Source organism: Borostomias antarcticus, assembly GCF_949987555.1.
Source record: "Borostomias antarcticus genome assembly, chromosome: 25".
Classification (NCBI taxonomy): Eukaryota; Metazoa; Chordata; class Actinopteri; order Stomiiformes; family Stomiidae; genus Borostomias; species Borostomias antarcticus.
The window spans coordinates 11,194,732-11,213,306 of NC_140258.1; the positions used below are offsets into that span (position 1 = coordinate 11,194,732).

The following is an 18,575-nucleotide window of genomic DNA, read 5'->3' on the forward strand; positions in this document are numbered from 1 at the left end:
TGGTTGTTGTGGTGTATTGCTATTGAATCCTGGCTGCTGATACGGCGGTAAGTGGGTCCTACATGTTTGTCGTACCTTTCTGGACGTAATTCCCCTCAGCGCTGTCGGGGTCATTGGTCTACAGAAGGAATGAAACCGGACACTGGCAAATCCTCATGTCAGTCTACACTTACAACACAGGCTTTTCTAACTGCTATACCAACAGTGCTGTACATATACCTGTACATACACCAGGGAATCACATCTGTATCTAAACACATGCACTTAAAATACTCATGGCGATGGATATTCCCGTCGGTTTCCTACTGTATGTGACACTGTTATTTCCAATGTGAACTGTGACCATATTATAGGTTACTGTTTTATACTTTAGAAAGTGTTACTGCTCTTTCAAATGAGGAAATTGCTCTTCCACACTATGTGTCAATGGATATAAGTGGGAGCTAAATTGAAGCAATTTAAAAGGGTGTAGTGCGAGAGATAAGTGCAGCTATCCAGCTGGCCTTAGATGATAGGTTATGCTGGCATTCAGTCCATTCGGCAGCCGGTGATTACAGGTGATTCACAATATTAGTCAAAGCTATTACAGAAGGCTTTTAGAGGGTAGGTTCATTTACCGTTTATTGAGGGACGATAACAAGACTTTGCCCTGTCCAACTACAAATTTTCTAACAATGTACGTCTATAAATAGTTTTTATCCTTGGAGAGTGAGATCTGTGGAGCGTGAGTCATCTGAGGACGTCTGTTGGCGTTGGCGGAGGTACAGGGCGGGTGGTCAAGGCCGTCCCTCATCTAGATCTAGAAGCTAACAACTCTTGATATTCGGACAGTAGCCAGTGGCGTCTGGTGGGTCTTAGAACCGGATAAGCCAGGACCAACGAAGCACGCACGCGCAGCACACGCAATTTTTTTGGGGGGTGCACTTTCAAAGCATGCCCTGGTGAGAGGTTTCACGGCACCAGAAGGGCGCTGAGCATTGGCATTTTTATATGTAAAAACATACAGGAAAACTACAGTAGCCCAGCCTACTGATGTTTTTTAACACGTCAACAAAGGCCAATAATTTGAGAGCGAGCAAATAAGAGGGCAATATTTAGGCCGAAACAACCAAGCTTTTAGGGACACACTAAATAAACTACAGAGCCATCATATGACAACAATGGCTAAGCACCATTGTTTGTCTAACGGCTAAGAACATTTATAGAGCAATAAATTACATTAAATTACATTTTCAGGGAAAGAAAGGCTAAGAGCATCAGGTCCAGGCCTAAGCCGGATGTGGACTGATGTGTGTCTGTGTGTGCGTGTGTGTGTGTGTTAACTAAATACTACAACATCCACAGCTGACACGGGGGTATCAATCGAACTCAGGGTGGTTTGCGGGCAACAGTGGGGCATCCACTGGACCTGGTTAGAAGATAGGAGGGAGAGAGAGAGAGAGGCACTAGGGGAGGCAGAAAACGGTTAGTAGCACGCTGAGCCATTGAAGCAACACAGCTGTCAGAACAGAAGCCTGTTTCAGGGTAACCAGCAATCGCCACTGACAGTAACTATCTCTCAGTAAGTTTTACTGATGAAGCATAGCAACCAGTCGGTTGAGTACATGCTCATCATCCCCACCTTGTCTGTCTCTGACCCCCCCCCCCCCCCCCCAACCCCATCCCGCCCCACCCCTCCTCCAACGTCTCAGACATCTGCCATCAGACAAATGCCTGGGTGTCACATGACACAGCCTTCCCATAATCCCCCTGTTCTCTGCTGACTGTGCTCTTGTCTTCCTTTAAGGTCCGGCGCACCTGATGATGGGCGACCAAGGTATGGATCCTGTTCCTCCTCCTCCTCTGCCTCCATCCTCCCTTCCCCCCTCCATGTCTCTTTCTCTCCCTCCCTCTCTCTCTCTATGAGGTATTCGGGCTCGACCATGTCATCCCACCTGCTTGGTTTGGTATCTTCCCATGTTTTATTTGCCGGTTCAATTATGCGTGTTGTGATTTATTTTATCGTACATGTCCTCTATTGTCATCTCTTTCTACAAATTGCGTTTTTTTGTAATTCGTTTTTTTTTTTTTTACTGTTCATAGTGACATTTCTAAGACCCCTTCATGGTCTCCTGCAACCTGCTGTCTGTGTTGCCGTGGTGCATGTTGACGTGTTATTGACTAACATGCCAGCGGGGCTGCATGGTAGACGTAGAGGTAGATCACACGGGGGCCCGGTGTCCTTAACTGCTGACATGCCTGAGTGAGCTGCTGCAGTGGTGATCTGACGGACAGCCCCATCTGCCTGTCAGGCTGACTGATCCACCCCCCCCCCCAGCATGATGCCGAGCCGGACCTGATATATTGCTCATTTAGCCCCCCCCCACCCCCTCCCCCCTTCTAGTGACTGCACCCTCAGTGGTATTCCATCCTGTCGTCCCTCGCTCTCATCTCTGCACGCATTTACCCACCATGCCCCTGCTCTCTCCTTATGCCTCTTCCGGTCACGACACTTACGGGCGTCTCTCCTCTCCTCTCTGTCCCTCCTTCCGTCTGGAAATGTTTTCTCCATGGAACATTCCATCCGACCTCATAGGAAAAAGTAAAGGTACTAATAACGCTTCATATGATCCTCCTAAGTCTGTGGCCTTATATGCTTCTGAAAGCAAGTATATAAAGCCATGGGCCTGTACGAACGCTGAGTGTGCCGTCTGATGTGTGTGTCACAGTACTCAAGGTAGGTGCTGGCTTTACCTCGCGCTCCTGCGTTAACGATGCAGAGTGGGCGGAGTCATTTCTGCTTGATGCATGGGTGTCTAACGGGCACACTGGTAGCTGTCCTGACGGCAGCGCGGCCCTCCCCTACGGTAACCTCTTCTTTGTGTGGATGGTCCTGGGTTGGGTCCCAGCCTGCCTGGGGTCACCCCCAGCGGTGCGGGGGCCCCCCTGCCTCGTCTGAGGCCCCCCAACTCCTCACAGGGGGTAAGTGACTCTGATGTGTCCCGTCTCCTGTCCCCCCAGGGCTGGGAGGAGAGGGCTGGCTCCTCAGGTCTCTGCTCAGCATCCCAGGTAAACATCTGTGCTTATTTACCTGTTGGTTCGTCAAGTAGAGGATGACATCTGTCTCATTCATCACTGTACAGGGGCTCTGTCGAATGCAATGGCTTTGGCTGCTCTTACTGTTTGTGCAAAAACTGTCTTTGTGCGGAAAACTTGAATGACGGTCCGATGATTTATTGAGCACCTGTAGTGATAAATATTATATTTGTTCAATCACTTCTTTTCAAAGCAAGATTTCCTACCTTGCCAACTTGAAGACCGTGACATTCAAGTGTTCCATATTTATCGTCCTCATCACTCTAGTCAACTGTGTGATATTGTGCATCACTGTTAAAGAAAACCAAACACATTCTGTTCATTTAGTGTCTCCCAAAATGCATTTGCTGTGGGGCATTACTTGTCTAATCATCTCCCTGCCATATGGACACATAGCACACCAAGGTAAGGCTTCACACTGCGAGCCGGCTGGGTTTATTTGCAGTTGCTGGCTACTTAATTTCACATTACGGTATTTATAAAACGGTACAGTATTTATAAAACCACAGCATGCTATCAAGAGGTCTCCATTGATACTGTAAACAATCGGTGCAAATAGCCCTTAAATCTGACAATTAGAACCAGTGTTTATAGATCCATGAAAATCAATGTAAATATAGCTGCCTGTGGCGTTCAAACCGGAATGTGGTCCTGCATCTTTGCAATACCACCCGGACATGAATATAAACATATATTTACAGATGTGTGTATAAATCTGACGTTGGCCCAGGGGCAACAGACCACTGATCTGTCTTCCTGCTAAGGTAAGTGCTGTTTATTCCCGTCTCTTCGGTAATGCGGACTTGATATGTGAGCTCCTTCCCTTGTCCTGTCGGGGGCACGGATCGAACTTGCAGTTGTCTGATATCGGCATTTTCACTGTTCCTTAGCTCTGCGAGATTAGAATCTCCCCGTCTGAAGAATGGACGGATACTGAGACCTCTAGAGTGTGCTGACCTGTACTTGAGTTGTGATATCCAGAGTCCAGAAGCAGTCTGGTCCCCCCTCAGCTTGTTCAAGGCTGAGAGGCCTCATTCACGGTGACAATGGCTCACTAGAAATTGGAAGATTTTGTCAGACTTGCTAGTCTGTTCAAGTTGTTTTGTAATAAGGTAGCTGAACATCTGTCTCAACTGAGTTTGAACTTCATAATCTATCAGCCAAATGTGTCTCTTCAACAATTCAACAATTACTCGGTGAACAACCCTAAAATATCACATTCAATGTCTAACATTTGCTCCATAGCGGTGTGTTTCAAAAGTGGCTCTCAGGAGAGTCAGTGTGCTTTACTGTACCTGGACTCGGGTCCTTTGGCAGCAGATTGTGTGGCGTCTGCAGGTGCCTGTGTGTTTCCACCCTGGCAGCGTGGAGGTGGCAGCAGGCGAGCCACGGGGAGGGCTGGGAGAACGCTGACGAGCCACTTAACTGACTCAGCACATGGTTTCTAATTCCGGGCATTGACCAGTTAGTCCTCTGTAATAGTTTACAAGTAATAGGCCTACATTCGTGTATTATATTACCATATTTATCCCTCCTCACATTTATTGTGGTTATCCTGCATCTTTAGGTGCCTGGATGGTACGGTAGATAAAAAAAGGATGAATCCCAGATGAAAACTTAATACTTCAACTGTTCAACTGTAGTTTTAATGTGGCATATATATCCTAGTTGTGGTGCATATAGTTTAAGATAGTGAAGGGGAGTCAGATTCTGCTGGGGAGTTGGAATTATGCGCCATCATTTTGAGGATAAATAAAGCTTGAATACAGTGCTTCTTCCATGACTACATTTCTTCACCAAACTACCTGAACTCACGCAATGACACTCATGGTCGTGAAAAACGGCATATGACGATCGGTCGCGGTCATTTGTGTAGTGTTGCCAGTCTCCTGGCCACAACACAGCAATAATTGATGGAACTGTGATCACCTAATATGACACGGTGACCATCATGAAAGACCTAAATATTGTGTAGTCTGAATGGGGCATAAGGGATCTTGTTTAGGTTCTTTGGAGGAAGCAGGTGTGTATTTTTAGCGACTGAGCTGGCCCTCGGATGCTGAAAACCCCATGTCCACCCAGCTCCAGAGAGCAGGCCAGGGGATCAGTCATGACGCCAGCGTCACACCAACAGCAGCCACATTTAATTGCTGTCATCACAGAGGGGGACAGATTAGGTGGACCTGCAAGCTGACATCGCCTGGCTTACAGGTACAACTGTGCTTTAGCTAAATTACTCTACTATTTAGTCTAATTGCTTTGGATTTTTTTTTAATGGAAATGTCCCCTTTTAATTATGCCGTGCAAATCCTCTGACAAATAAATAGGAAAATCACTCAAATACTTGAGTTTATTTGTATGTTTATGCCTCAGTTTCACTTGGATCTCTGCATCCTGTAGTTAGCTGTTTGCATAAGAACTTAACTATTTATCTTGGCCAGGTAACTTCAGAGTCTGGCAGCCTGCGTAATTGATTTTGATAGAACAAAGTGAAACCGACTTTTTATCTCAGTCTCTGACCTACTTACATTCTCATTCTTCCCTGTAATTTCCTCTTTCTGTGCCCCTCTTTGGCCATTCTCAGACACATGGATGGTTTCAAAGCCAGGCTTTGACTGCAGAGAGAGAGAGAGAGAGAGAGAGAGAGAGAGAGACACTCAGTTTACGTGTATTCTTCTTTCATAATGGCCTGCTTCTGGTCACCAGTGTGGAGAGAGGGTGTTGTTGTTGTCACAGCAGTCTGCCGGCCGGCCGCTCTCGGGGACAGGAAGGATCGAGCAAGGAGTCAAGCAGTCATTATTATTCATGGTTTTTGCTTCTCACCTGAGCAAGAGCTGTTGCTTTGCATGCAGCTCACGAGCACATGAGGGCATATGGAAATGTACTGTAACAGCGCTAACAGTAACACTTCAACATGTTTAGGCTCTTTGGTGGCTTAAAGGTGATTAGTATTTGTAACCTTTCATCCCGCCTGTCCATACGAGTCCAAGCTGTCGGAGTGATTAAAGTCGTGTAAAATCCTGTAACTTGTCTCTTGTAAATGTGCAGCAAGCCCATCTCCACGCCTGAGTCCTCCAGGGCTTGTTGGATTACACTTGTCATCTCGACTATGGCTTGGTTTTGCTTAAGTATGTGTTCAAATCCCCTTTTCTCCTCAAGGTTCTTGTTACAGCTCAGAGGAATCCCAAAGGCTCAAGTTTTATTTCCCCCCAGCTTCCTCTTCTTAGGGCTAAAGAGAATATACATATCAAGAATATGCTTGTCCTACCGTTTAACAGAGAGTAATCCAGCGTCCTTGTAAGATAGCTAGCTGGCGACCACATAACCTGGCTTCACCATCCTGATCACGTGAGCTCACATTCTGTTTCCGCAGATCAGTCTGGCCGCGATCCCATTTGACTGAGATCCACCTGGCAGCCTATTTGGCCATGCCAGTCACAACAGCTTATTTAATATGGGGCAGGTTTGATAAACGATGATACGAGTAACCCACGTCTCGTTGCTCTGATTGGTTATAGGTCTATCCAGTTCCGTCTGGATGCATTTTTGTCTGCGACCGTTGATAACACTTCTTGGAAATTGATACTCAGCAGCTCCTAACCCTCTTATTTTTGCGAATTGGGTCTGGCGAAGTCTTGGTGTTGGGGTGGGGGAGAACAGGGATGCTGGGTGTTGGGGCCCAGTGCTAGATCCTGGGGCAGGGAACTGGTACTGGGCCCTGGTGTTGGGTGTTGGGGCCCAGTGTTAGAGCCTGGTACTGGGGCCTGGTGTTGGGCCCTGGTGTTGGGTCTTGGGGCCCAGTGTTAGAGCCTGGGGCAGGGAACTGGTACTAGGGCCTGGTGCAGGGAACTGGTACTGGGGCCTGGTGTTGGGTGTTGGGGCCCAGTGCTAGAGCCTGGTGGGGAACTGGTACTGGGCCCTGGTGTTGGGTCTTGGGGCCCAGTGCTAGAGCCTGGCGGGGATCTGGTACTGGGCCCTGGTGTTGGGTCTTGGGGCCCAGTGCTAGAGCCTGGGGCAGGGAACTGGTACTGGGCCCTGGTGTTGGGCCTTGGGCTCTGGTGCTGGGCCTTGGTAGCCTCGTGAAACCATCCTGATCTAGCAAGCTCACTTTCAGTTTCTCTCCGTAGATCAGTCTGACCGTCCCCCGATCTCGAATGATTTCAGTGGGTGGGAGTACTTGCCTTGACAGACTAACTCCTTCAACCAATCAGCATAACAAAACTTTTGCCAAATCCAGTCGGAAGACAGAGTACCGTAAAGCGCGTGCCATAAAGGCTAGCCCTACCACTGGGCGGCCTGTGTAATAGATACATTTAAATAAGTGTATTCTATGTTCAAGACATTGTCATAGGAAATCTACATTTGTACATCTGTCTCCTGTTTGTTTGTCCTGACACCGCTTCCCCAGGCCTTAAGGGTTTTATGGCAGGAGACCCCCCCCCCCCCTCCTCCAGGGGTCCCCTCCTCCCAGCTATCTTTCATCACTGTTAATGCACAGTTCAGCCCTAGCCTTCTCACTGATAATTGGTTAGTGAAGTTTTGAATATGCATGTATGGGTGATACCCAGTGTTTATTCATGTTTTTTTTCTTCAAATCCGTGAACTATTTGGAATAAAAGTAACCAGCTTGGACTTGCAAAGATGAACCTTGGCATTCTCAACTACTCTTTTTCTTTATTATTAGAAAAAATCCACGACACCTGAGTTTGAATCCGTCACAGACCCTGTGCTTCATGTCCCCCCCCCCCCCCCCTCTCTCTCCCCCACATTTCCTGTCAATCTTCACTATCCTATCCCAATAAAGCAGAAATGCCCTAAAAATATCTATCTCTGTCCCTCGTGGTTGCGGCTGGTAATATTGTCTTACCGCCGCTGCCACTGTCATTGTTGCTCTCACCACAAGGTACGACAAAGTATTACAGTTTGTCTGACTAACAGCTGAATGGCACATCAATACAGCTGGGGTGTAATGGAAGACTAATGTTTGTTGAGTTGATTTCCAATCATATCCAATGTAACGGTCTGTAATTTGGGATGTGTACTCGCACTCTCTTTATTCGTGCCGATGAGGATGATGAATTGTTAATGGTTTCAGATCAGCCTGAGAGTGAGCCCCGGGCTGAGTGGTGTGATGTCATCAGTGCCAGTGGGAGTCTGTCTTTCTGTCTTCACATAAATGTTGAAATGAAAAACAGCTGCAGACACGGAAAGACATGGGTGATTGCTGCCTTAACTCTCCCACTTAACTCTGATTCACCCATACCTGCTGGCTCGTCTCCCCAGCGAGGCTGTTTGTATGCCGGGTCACAGCAGTGGATGGGAGGTGGTGTTGGAACCAGCAGAGAGGAGGCTGGAAACTCCCGGAGGGCTGGGGGAAAGGCCTGTAATTGCCTGGAGAGATTTGTGTCTGACATGGTGGATTGACAAGACAGCACTCCAGCTCCACAGTACATTACCACAGCAAGGGTGCAGGTCGGGAAACAGGAGGCGAGGAGACAGACGGAGAGAAAAACAGAAAGACGAAAGATAGAGTGAGTTCTTTTAGAGAGAGAGAGAGAGAGAGAGGTACTGTGGAGAGAGGAAGGATGTGGGATCGTGAGGCAAGCTGAGGTAATTGAGGAGGGACTCATGGAGGGAACAGCATGAATGTGAATGGAGGAGGAGATCCCTACAGTAGCTACGAGGGAAGTGCCTGAATACAGATATGTTATTCACAAAGGCACAGATGATGCAATGGAAACAGATATTTTTTTCTATCTGAAGTTACTCATCATTCGGGAGGAATAAAAACACGTGCGTGCATTAGCATATTTATGTTGGTGAGTGAATCACAGGAGACGCCACGCTAATAAGAGACCACTGGCAATGGCTACAGCAAGGCGGAAAAAAGGACACATTTTCACTGACCCATTGTCAGATAAAGTTGACAGGTTAAGCAGCAAGTTTCTTGAATCAGCTAATGTTAGCTGGTTATTCGGTTTTGGTAGGTATGGATTTCAAAGCGCGTTCCACCAAGCCTGGTAAACCAGTCATCACCATTTTTTTGGGACGTTTTCTCGATGAGTCTGGACTGCCGCCCCGAGCGATTTGAGTGGGCAGGAGTACTTGCTTTGACAGACAAACTCCTTCAGCCAATCAGCGTAAAAAATAAATAAATAAACAGGTCTAATTTTGCCAAATCCAGTCAGAAGAACGTATTTTCTGCTGAGAAACTCTGCTAGTGCATACTCTTGTTTTTCTTTAATTACTATTATACAATATACAACAAAACAACTACTCGTCCTCTCTTTGTATATGAATGCTATCCTATCACCACCACAGATGTACTCAAAACATCTTCATTATTTCCGCTATTATTGCCATCTAGATGTCACATTAGACTAGCCAAGATGATATATTTGAATTTCTCTATTACAGTAGCCAGTTGCCAGTCATAACAGCACCCCCCTGGGGATGAATGTAGGATTCAGCAGCATCAGGTTGACAGCCCTCTGTGTTGTTGTCGTTGGGATCAGAAAAATGCAAGGACTAACTTTGAATTAGTATTTATCAATGCTGCCCTCCCAAAATATATTCATTGCAAGGGAAAGACAAGCATATCAATTCTCCCACAGCTAAAGAAAGGGAGAGGAATAGTGTGGAATGAAGGGATCGATGGCAGCCAGGCTAAGCAGCCTCCCAGGTGGAGAGAGAGAGAGAGAAAGAGAGAGAGAGAGAGAGAGAGACCGCAGATCGATGCCGCTGGTCGATGAAGATCAGAAACTGAAGGGATGAAAAACTCAATTTCTTGGCCTGCAGAAATGGAATGGGAGAATCTGAGCAGGAAATAGATAAAAGGGGGAGACACTTCTACACCCGCCACGGATGGGAAGCCACCCCTCTTCTTCTCTGTTCATTTACTTATCCTGCATTCTATCTCTCCTAGAGCTCTTAGGTCTCGTTTGGACGTTGAAGTAGCATTAAGTCTGGAGAAAGCCTTTCCGGTTAGCTGGAGTTGACCATGGCCATTCTAGACAATGATTGTGTTTCCACCAGATGTGTTGCGGCACAGAAGTGTCCCAGAACGGCTCTCCGTAGAGCTCCGGTAGAAATGGACAGCAGGTCTATTTTTGACGGAAGACACATCTGGGATGCATTATCATGGCCGGCGCGTCCATCGAGGTGATCTAGGCAGTTGCCTAGAGCAGCACTTTGGCAAGGGTGGCAAAATGTGAGACGGCCAGGTGCTAAATATTAGAAGAAAAAGAATGGGTGCATCAATTTCTGAGGAATGTGTCAATCACACTGCACCTGGAGGCATAGATAATGTTGACACTGAGCAAACTATGTTACGTGAGACTAGCGTTGGACTAGACTATTGTGTTAGCCTATGGCATATTGGACTTAGGCTTTATTTCAAACCGAAGGGCTCATCCCTAGGATTTATATTGCCATTTTTGTGGCAATTGCGATTCTGTAATATTGCGATTCGATATGACGATTTATTGCGATTTTTTTTACCTGCCGAATTTCTTCCAGATGTGCGATTTGAATTGTGGAGGTGCAGCATGAATCTTCTCATTGTCGTCCGACATGTTTGCTGCTTCTTCCGACTAGTGTTGTCACGATACCAAAATTATAAATTCGATAACGTACCTGCTAAAAGTCTCAATACTGATACTGAAACGATACCATGGCAAAAACCTAAAACATCAGGAAAAGTAGGCTAATGGAATAATCCAATGTCAGGTGTAGCCGACTGATCTGTGTTTGCTGTCTGCAGAGGCAGAGCAAGAATGTCAACTAACCCAAACATTAAGGGAGCCCTGACATTTACAGTGTCAAACACATCATTTCCTGCATTCTTGTGAATTATTTTTTACACCAATTTGTTCTGGATTAGCCTGTTTGCTACAGTATCTAGCTAGTTAGCTAACTGTAATGCCAGTGTGGCCATTTATTTTAGTAATACATACATGTATTTAATAGTAATGCATTTATTTAGTTATTTATTCCCTAGTTACTTCATGTATCTTTAAAGTATGCCCAGAAGATCGTTGGGCAATGCATCAAGATGCGTATCGCATCACCCTGGTGATGGAGATTCCCATCAAGCATCATCCCTGTCAACACAGGGGTCAGGCTGATTTATGAGGTTAGACCAATCGGGAGTCGCCAATACTGTTGTACACCAGTAGTAGAGGGCAGTAGAGATTGCTTATAAACCTCTTACTTCACCACCTGGGTGTGATTTTTGAATGTACTGTAGATTCAGTGAATAGGCATCCCATTAGTCAGTGATTGCAAATGTAATACTGACCTGGCTGCAGTTTAATATTATTTTCTCTGATTCTTGAAAAGGCCAAAAGTGAATGTCTTTGAAATGAATCGTGCCATGAAATGCCAAGGCTCCCTGTGGGAAATTGAATAGTCCATTTCCAATCAAGTCGCCCTGGAAAATCCACAGGGGTCAGCGGCAATTTGTCTCAGAAGGCCTACACCATTATGAACCAGAACCAGCATGACCGGGGGGAGAGAACCATGCTTTCATTCTCTCTCTCTCCCTCTCTCTCTCTCTCTCTCTCTCTCTCTCTCTCTCTCTCTCCCTCACACTCTCTCTCCACCTCTCTCTCTCTCACACACTCTCTCTCTCTCTCTCCCTCACACTCTCCACCTCTCTCTCACACTCTCTCTCTCACTCTCTCTCCACCTCTCTCTCACATTTTATTCTCTCTCTCCGACTCTCTTTTTCTCTCTCTGCCCCCCTCCCCTTCGATTGAATGTAAATAGGTTTTTGTTTTTCGTAGCATATGATTCATGTCTTGCGTAACAGTGGGATGTATCATTTGGCTGAGAGAGTACTGTGTGCATATTCAGCCTGTTTCTACCGCCCTCCCCTCCTCATATGCACATCCCAACCTGGACAATTAAGCACTTGTCCCTGTCATAATAGAGCAGCATGCCATTAACCTCTGGGCTGTGTGCAGACCTCCCCTGTCTGGTATAAATAGCCCAGGTCCCATCTTTAATCACAGACTAAGTGTCTGTTTACCACGGCCATAGACACACAGCCAGGCACACAGCAGGACGCCGCTCCCAGTGCAGGTTAAAAGTGTCATGAATCACAGTGTGTGAAATGTGACACTATTGATCAGAATAATTTGCTCTTATTTTCTAATGGAGAACCGTAGCAGGGTTGCCAGACCTATAAATCACCCGTAAAATAGACTGTAACACACCAGCCAGACTACTGCTCTCATCACTTTGTCTCCAGCAGGGTGGAAAGTCTTGGTCTGATAACACTGACCAAACATACACTTGAAAATCATGTGTTTGTTTGTTTTGTCGGGAAAATAAGCCTGCTTTATTTGTTGTTCTTTTGCCATGCTTTTCATTTGAGGTTTTTCCAGAGGCATCCCAGTGAGGGACAAGTGTTTATTGAGGCCGATCCAGATCCAGCTTGGCTGTCAGGCGGCGTCTCAGAGCTTCTGACACAGCCTGCTGTGGAAACTGCTGAGGAGGCAGAACTCTCGTTCTCCGTTTCTGTCTCTGCCACTCTCTCTCTCTCTCTCCCCCCCTCTCTCTTTCTCTCTCTGGGATGTGTGTGTGTGTGCGTGCTTGTGTGTGTTTGTGTGGAGGACGCCCGGAGGGAAAGATTTCATGTTTCACAATATTTATCCATTTTGGCTAAAGTAGAATAGTAAAAGCGATTTGAATGCAATGTGGATTAACTGTGAAAGAGCATATATGCGTTCCAGGCGTGGGTTCAGAGAGAATGCTGTTTGTCACCTCTGCACTTCCTCTTTCTTCCCTCTCATCCAACCCCTCTCATTCCTCTTCTCCATCTCTCCTCCTGCTTCTATTCTCCCAAATCACCTTGAACTTTGATTGTGCATCGCCCACACCCCATAGAGAGAGAGAGAAGCCAGAAGGGAGAGAGAGAGAGGGGGAGAGAGGGACAAATGGGGGGTGGGGGGTAGTGATATTGTGACACACACACAACCCCTTTGTTGATATCCAGCTGTTGTTGTCAATGAGTGGCTGGTCGTCTGCACGGTATTGTGCGCTTGCCTCGGGGATGAAACGCTACTTCAAAGCATTTGCATCGAAATTGACGCTGCACTATCACTAGTTCTCTGTCTGGTTGTTGCCAGGTTGTCACATCAGACAGGAAGTGGAAGCCTAGCCTGGTTATCTCGCTGGTGAAAAGAGCACATTGTCTGTGTAGGTTTCAGCGCTTCTCTCACACGGCCTGCTACACACGCAGGATTATACAGGATGGTTTTCAGGAATTAAGACATGCAGCCTAAATCCCTGCGACTGGGTCTCTGTGGTAAATAAAAGACAAACCGATGAGGAGGAGAGAGATGAGGAGAGAAAGATGGAGGGACGGCATCGGGCAGATATAGGTCAGAGTCCGGGCTAAACATGAAGAGCCCCTGCAGCTGCAAAAGACAGAACGCTACACAGAAGCTCTCAGTGGTGATGAGGAGCGGGACCTGGGCACGATAACCTGTGTGTGAGGCAGAGAGGGGTGGGTGGACGGGTGGGGGGGGGTAAAAAGCCAAGGTTAGCTTCACGGGCACTTGGCTTTGTGCTGCCTCGCTGCCAGCTCAGAGGTCACCTGGAGAGAGGCAGAGGAGAGAGGCCGGGGTGGGGACCGGGGTGGGGGGTGGGCGAGGCCAGGAGGCGTGGGGGCACTCATTAGCCCAGCCCAGTGACAGGTCACACAGAGAGAGAGCCAGGAATAGAACATATACAGAGACAGAACCTCCCCCCACAGCACCAGGTAGAACCTCCACAGGACTATACAACCTCCAACAGATATAGACCCAACCTCCAACCTCCCCAGAGTCCAGTACAAGCTTTGGCATCTGCGAGACATATTAATTTCATTTGCCAAGTATGACTATGTGTCATGTTCTCCTACGCCGTAATTGACTTTGCTCCAGCTGATGTTATGAGGCTGCTAATGGAAGTGCACTGTAGAGACCGAGAGAGGATGAAACTCTTCACATTACCTGGGAGATCTCACTGCTGATTCCACGGAGCAAATTACACCCATTAAGAAGATAGGGATTTCGATGGATGGAAACGCTGTAATAGGTTTGGAATCCAGAGGGAGTAAACACAAAGGAGAGAATTCATCTTCATCTATTATTCATGGGAAGCATGGGTGTCGCCCTAGACTGGGATGGAGGTGATACATAATGGTGTTATTGTTATGAAGATGTTTCTAATCTGCTTAATTTTGGGAATAATAGAATTTGCCGCTGTTACTGCCCCCGGACTATAATTAGACAGCGGAGAAGATTACAGTCTCTTTTGTTGCTGAGCAGAAGAGATGGGCGGGTGTGTCCTGAGCTGAGGAGATGGGCGGGTGTGTCCTCCTCTGAAGAGATGGGTCTGTGTGTCCTGAGCTGAAGAGATGGGCGGGTGTGTCCTGAAGAGATGGGCCGGTGTGTCCTGAGCTGAAGAGATGGGCGGGTGTGTCCTCCTCTGAAGAGATGGGTCTGTGTGTCCTGAGCTGAAGAGATGGGTGGGTGTGTCCTGAGCTGAAGAGATGGGTGGGTGTGTCCTGAGCTGAAGAGATGGCCGGTGTGTCCTGAGCTGAAGAGATGGGCCGGTGTGTCCTCCTCATACATGCAGCAGCTATGGTTTCCTGAGAGCCGATCTTAGGCGACTTTCACTTTCGCCTAGGTGTTAACCTTAACTCATGAAATCCTCTTCTAATTCGGTTTTATACAATTGTGTAGGCCTACCACGATAAACTAGTAGGGATGCACCGATGCATCGGCCGAACATCGGCCGAACATCGGCATCGGCCGATGCAGTGGCCGATGTTATGTTGCAACAATTACGGCTTTTTTTGTTGCAAAACGTAGCCTACCCAGCTGCAGATTCGGAGAAGATCCGTGAGGTAATGCCTCAAACGCACGTGATATTTTTGCCATATTGCATGTGACTACGTATTAGAACATACTACATCTATTTTTGGCATACTATATAATATGGAAGTATGCGATTCGGGACGTAGCCCAGGACTGTTCACAAGCCACTACTGCTTGCTCGAACCTTCGCCCCTTTACCAGTGCGTTTGTGTGTCAAACGTGACGCGCCAGAAAAACAACAGAAAGCCTCGTCCACCGGTGATGTAAACGGCGTCAATCGCCTATTCGTCCTGCGTTTCTTCCCGGTAGCTCCACATCTAAAAAAGCCAGTTTATAGATGCTAATCTTGACGTGAAGCAGGCATTGCAGACAGCAGCTCAGTCACACACCAGCCAGCCTGTCCACCAGCAGGCTACTGACTGTGACATCGGCCCCCAGGCCTGAAGGGCTCCTAAGTCTGACATGATTTGTCCTAATGGTTCTGATCTTTAACCAGAATGTGCTGCCGACCCGTCTGCTTCAGTCCTCAGCTGATTATGCCGGGGGGAGCTGCCAATCAGAAGTAATTACCTCAGCAGCCCAGAGGAGGTTGGCATGGATGGGGCTGATTTCACCAAGCGGAGCATGAAATAATCCTAACGCAATACAGTGTCTCTGCGCCGCTAGCAGCTAGCATTCACCACTTAGCCAACCAGAGGCCTGCACACATAGCTGGCCCTCACCCGCCCAATCAGCTCAGCCTTTACCAGCCAATCAGCCCAGTCGGTTAATCAGGCAGCCAACCAGCCAGCCCAACCTCATCCAGTCCACCAGTGAAACTGCTGTTTGTACCCTTTTGACCTTTCTGTTTGTCGTCCTGCTGACCACCATGTTTGTTACGGTCAACGCACTGTATTTCAGGAGTGCGCTGTATCTCTCAAGGTAATTAAAACAGATTTACTATTGTAAACATTGCAATGCTCCTTTCGTGCGTCTGTGTAACATTGAGGGAAGTATTTGGAGGTTTGGACCCCTGGTTTAGTGAGTGATGTGTGGGCTCATGCCTGATGTTGTACCTTGTGGTATTTTATGTGTGGTGCTGCGGACGTAATAGGGCTGTAATTTAGGGGCTGTGCAGGAACAGAAATAGGCCTGCACATACAGGCTGACGATCCCTTGTGCATCATTAAGTCTGAAATTTAACAAGTTGTCCTGGAGGGACCAGGTTACATAGAGCTACACTATAACAGACAAACAGGCTAGATAGAGCTGAGCTGTATTATAATAGAGAAACAGAGCTGCACTACATTATAACAGAGAAACAAGCTAGATAGTGCAGCACTATCATCAAACAAGCTAGATAGAATCTGAATTTGTTTTTATTGCCATGCAGTTTTTCAACATTCAAAACATAATAATACTGATTCTGATTATAGCTATCATCACACAGGCTACAGAGCTGTACTGTATCAGCACACTGAGAAACAGACAGAGGGTTGTGAACCAGACAGTAGAACATACTGCACAGCTCTGAAAACAGACACTGGGACCGGCGCTGTTGTAAACAAGCCACAACCAGGAAGGATGTTATAGCAGGAAACAAAATGTCTCCATCTAAACCCTGAGATGTTTAGCTCCCCTCCCTCCTCCTCTCCCCTCCCTCCTCCTCTCCACCTCTCCTCCACCTCCTCCTCTCTTTATGAATACATTTGCCAGATTTGCTTTGGCCTGTCTAATTGCTTGCTTATTTTAGCGCTAGCTGGGGTGTAAAGTTCGGTCCAGACAAGGTTATCGCCAGTGCCAGAGTCCCTGGCATAATTACTGTAAATGATGCAGCACAGAAGCTACTTAACATGAGCCATGTTTGGAGTTGGACTGTAACTAGTGGGCTGGCCGGACCAGGTCTGGAGAGGATGCTGCAGCTCTCCCAAGCAGAGTGGCACACGGCAGACTGCACCCGCCTCGCTCGCTAAACTGTCTACACTGTCCTGTCTACACTGTCCTGTCTACACGCACCATGCCTGTCTCTCAGCTCAGCTCCGGCTGACTCACTGCTGCCACCAGTCACTGCTCTGGGAGATCACACAGACTTGACTAGCAACCCTGTTTAAACCAGCAGATACAAATTCACCTCTGATTCCTCAAAAACCGCTCCTGCAAGACCCAAGGGAGCTGAAGAGAGGAGAAAGAGAGTGGGGGAGAGAGAGAGAGAGAGAGGGGGGGGGGGGGGGGGGGAGGGAGAGAGAGAGAGAGAGAGAGAGAGGAGGGGTGAGGTGAGGATCCTCCTAACATGGAGGTTTGGAGACTGCTGACAGGCTGTTCCAGGTCTATTAAAACCATCCCTCACTGTCAGTGGAGGCTGGGAGGGAGGGAGGGAGGGAGGGAGGGAGGGAGGGAGGGAGAGTGGACGAGAAGGAGAAAAGTTTGGTGGCAGGGAGAGAGGGGGAGATGTTCGGAAGGAGGGAGGGATAGAGGTTAGGGGAGGGGAGCATAGCTCCTGGTGCTCTGGGACCTGGCTGGCTGGTAGTCATAGTTACTATCTGGCTGGGGGTGTATTGCCATGGTGATGTACAGCAGTCTGGAGGGTAAGACTTCTCTAGCCCGCTGCCTAGCAAAGAGGATGCTTGTTTGACAGTGTTAAGCTGCATGTGATCCTGACAGTGTTAAGCTGCATGTGATCCTGGGTCAGGGAGCCCTACTGACCCTCAGGGTCTCCAGAGCCGACCTTTACAGGTCAGGTTACTGTATTTAGTCAAGTGGCTTCAACGCTCTGTGCAGGATGACATTAATTACTGTATTAGCATGTGTTACTGCTACACAATATTATAATATTACTCCAGCCCCATGCTGAGGTTCAGAGGTCATTCCTCCAGCCCCATGCTAAGGTTCAGAGGTCATTCCTCCAGCCCCATGCTGAGGTTCAGAGGTCATTCCTCCAGCCCCGTGCTGAGGTTCAGAGGTCATTCCTCCAGCCCCATGCTGAGGTTCAGAGGTCATTCCTCCAGCCCTATGCTGAGGTTCAGAGGTCATTCATCCAGCCCCATGCTGAGGTTCAGAGGTCATTCATCCAGCCCCATGCTGAGGTTCAGAGGTCATTCCTCCAGCCCCATGCTGAGGTTCAGAGGTCATTCCTCCAGCCCCATGCTGAGGTTCAGAGGTCATTCCTCCAGCCCCGTGCTGAGGTTCGGTCAGGTGGCAGAGCATGGCGCCGACCGACAGAGATTCATCACCTCCTTTTTGTGTTCTCCTTCCTCCACATTGGCCACTGCTCTCCTAAAAACAGACATCGATGGTCAGATAAGAAGGGAGTGTGGGGAGGGGGGGGGGGGGGGGAGTCGTTGACAAAGGAGTTTTGTTATCAAAATTATTGTTATGAACTTTATCTTGAGTCATGCAGGAGAAACAAATGGTCCTGTCAGAGTGAACACGCCGTCCATAACTCCTCCTCCCGCTCCGCCATAAACAGTTCTCCCCCGCCTCGCGGCCTTGGAGCCACAGATAAACAAGTGGAATTAATTTGTTGCCGGGTGACAAGGAGGCGCTGCTCGGAGTAGCGGTGAAAACACAGCGGCGAGCGTTATTAATGACTGACGCGCGGGCCGCAAGGAAAGAGGGAGGAGGTCAGGAGAGAGGGAGGGTGAGAAGGAGGAG

The 18,575-nt window shown here is 47.9% G+C and overlaps 1 protein-coding gene across 1 annotated transcript in view; it reads left to right on the top strand.

The window, feature by feature from the left end:
- The window catches only part of LOC311326054 (neurexin-1a-like), a gene marked incomplete at both ends in the record, with an annotated part of 227,473 nt that overhangs the window by 21,281 nt on the left and 187,617 nt on the right, over window positions 1-18,575 (top strand). Inside the window, 2 exons of the mRNA XM_084458892.1 lie at window positions 1,787-1,816; window positions 3,001-3,048. Of these exons, the coding sequence (XP_084315018.1) occupies window positions 1,787-1,816; window positions 3,001-3,048 (78 nt within the window). The remainder of the gene's footprint in view (window positions 1-1,786; window positions 1,817-3,000; window positions 3,049-18,575) is intronic.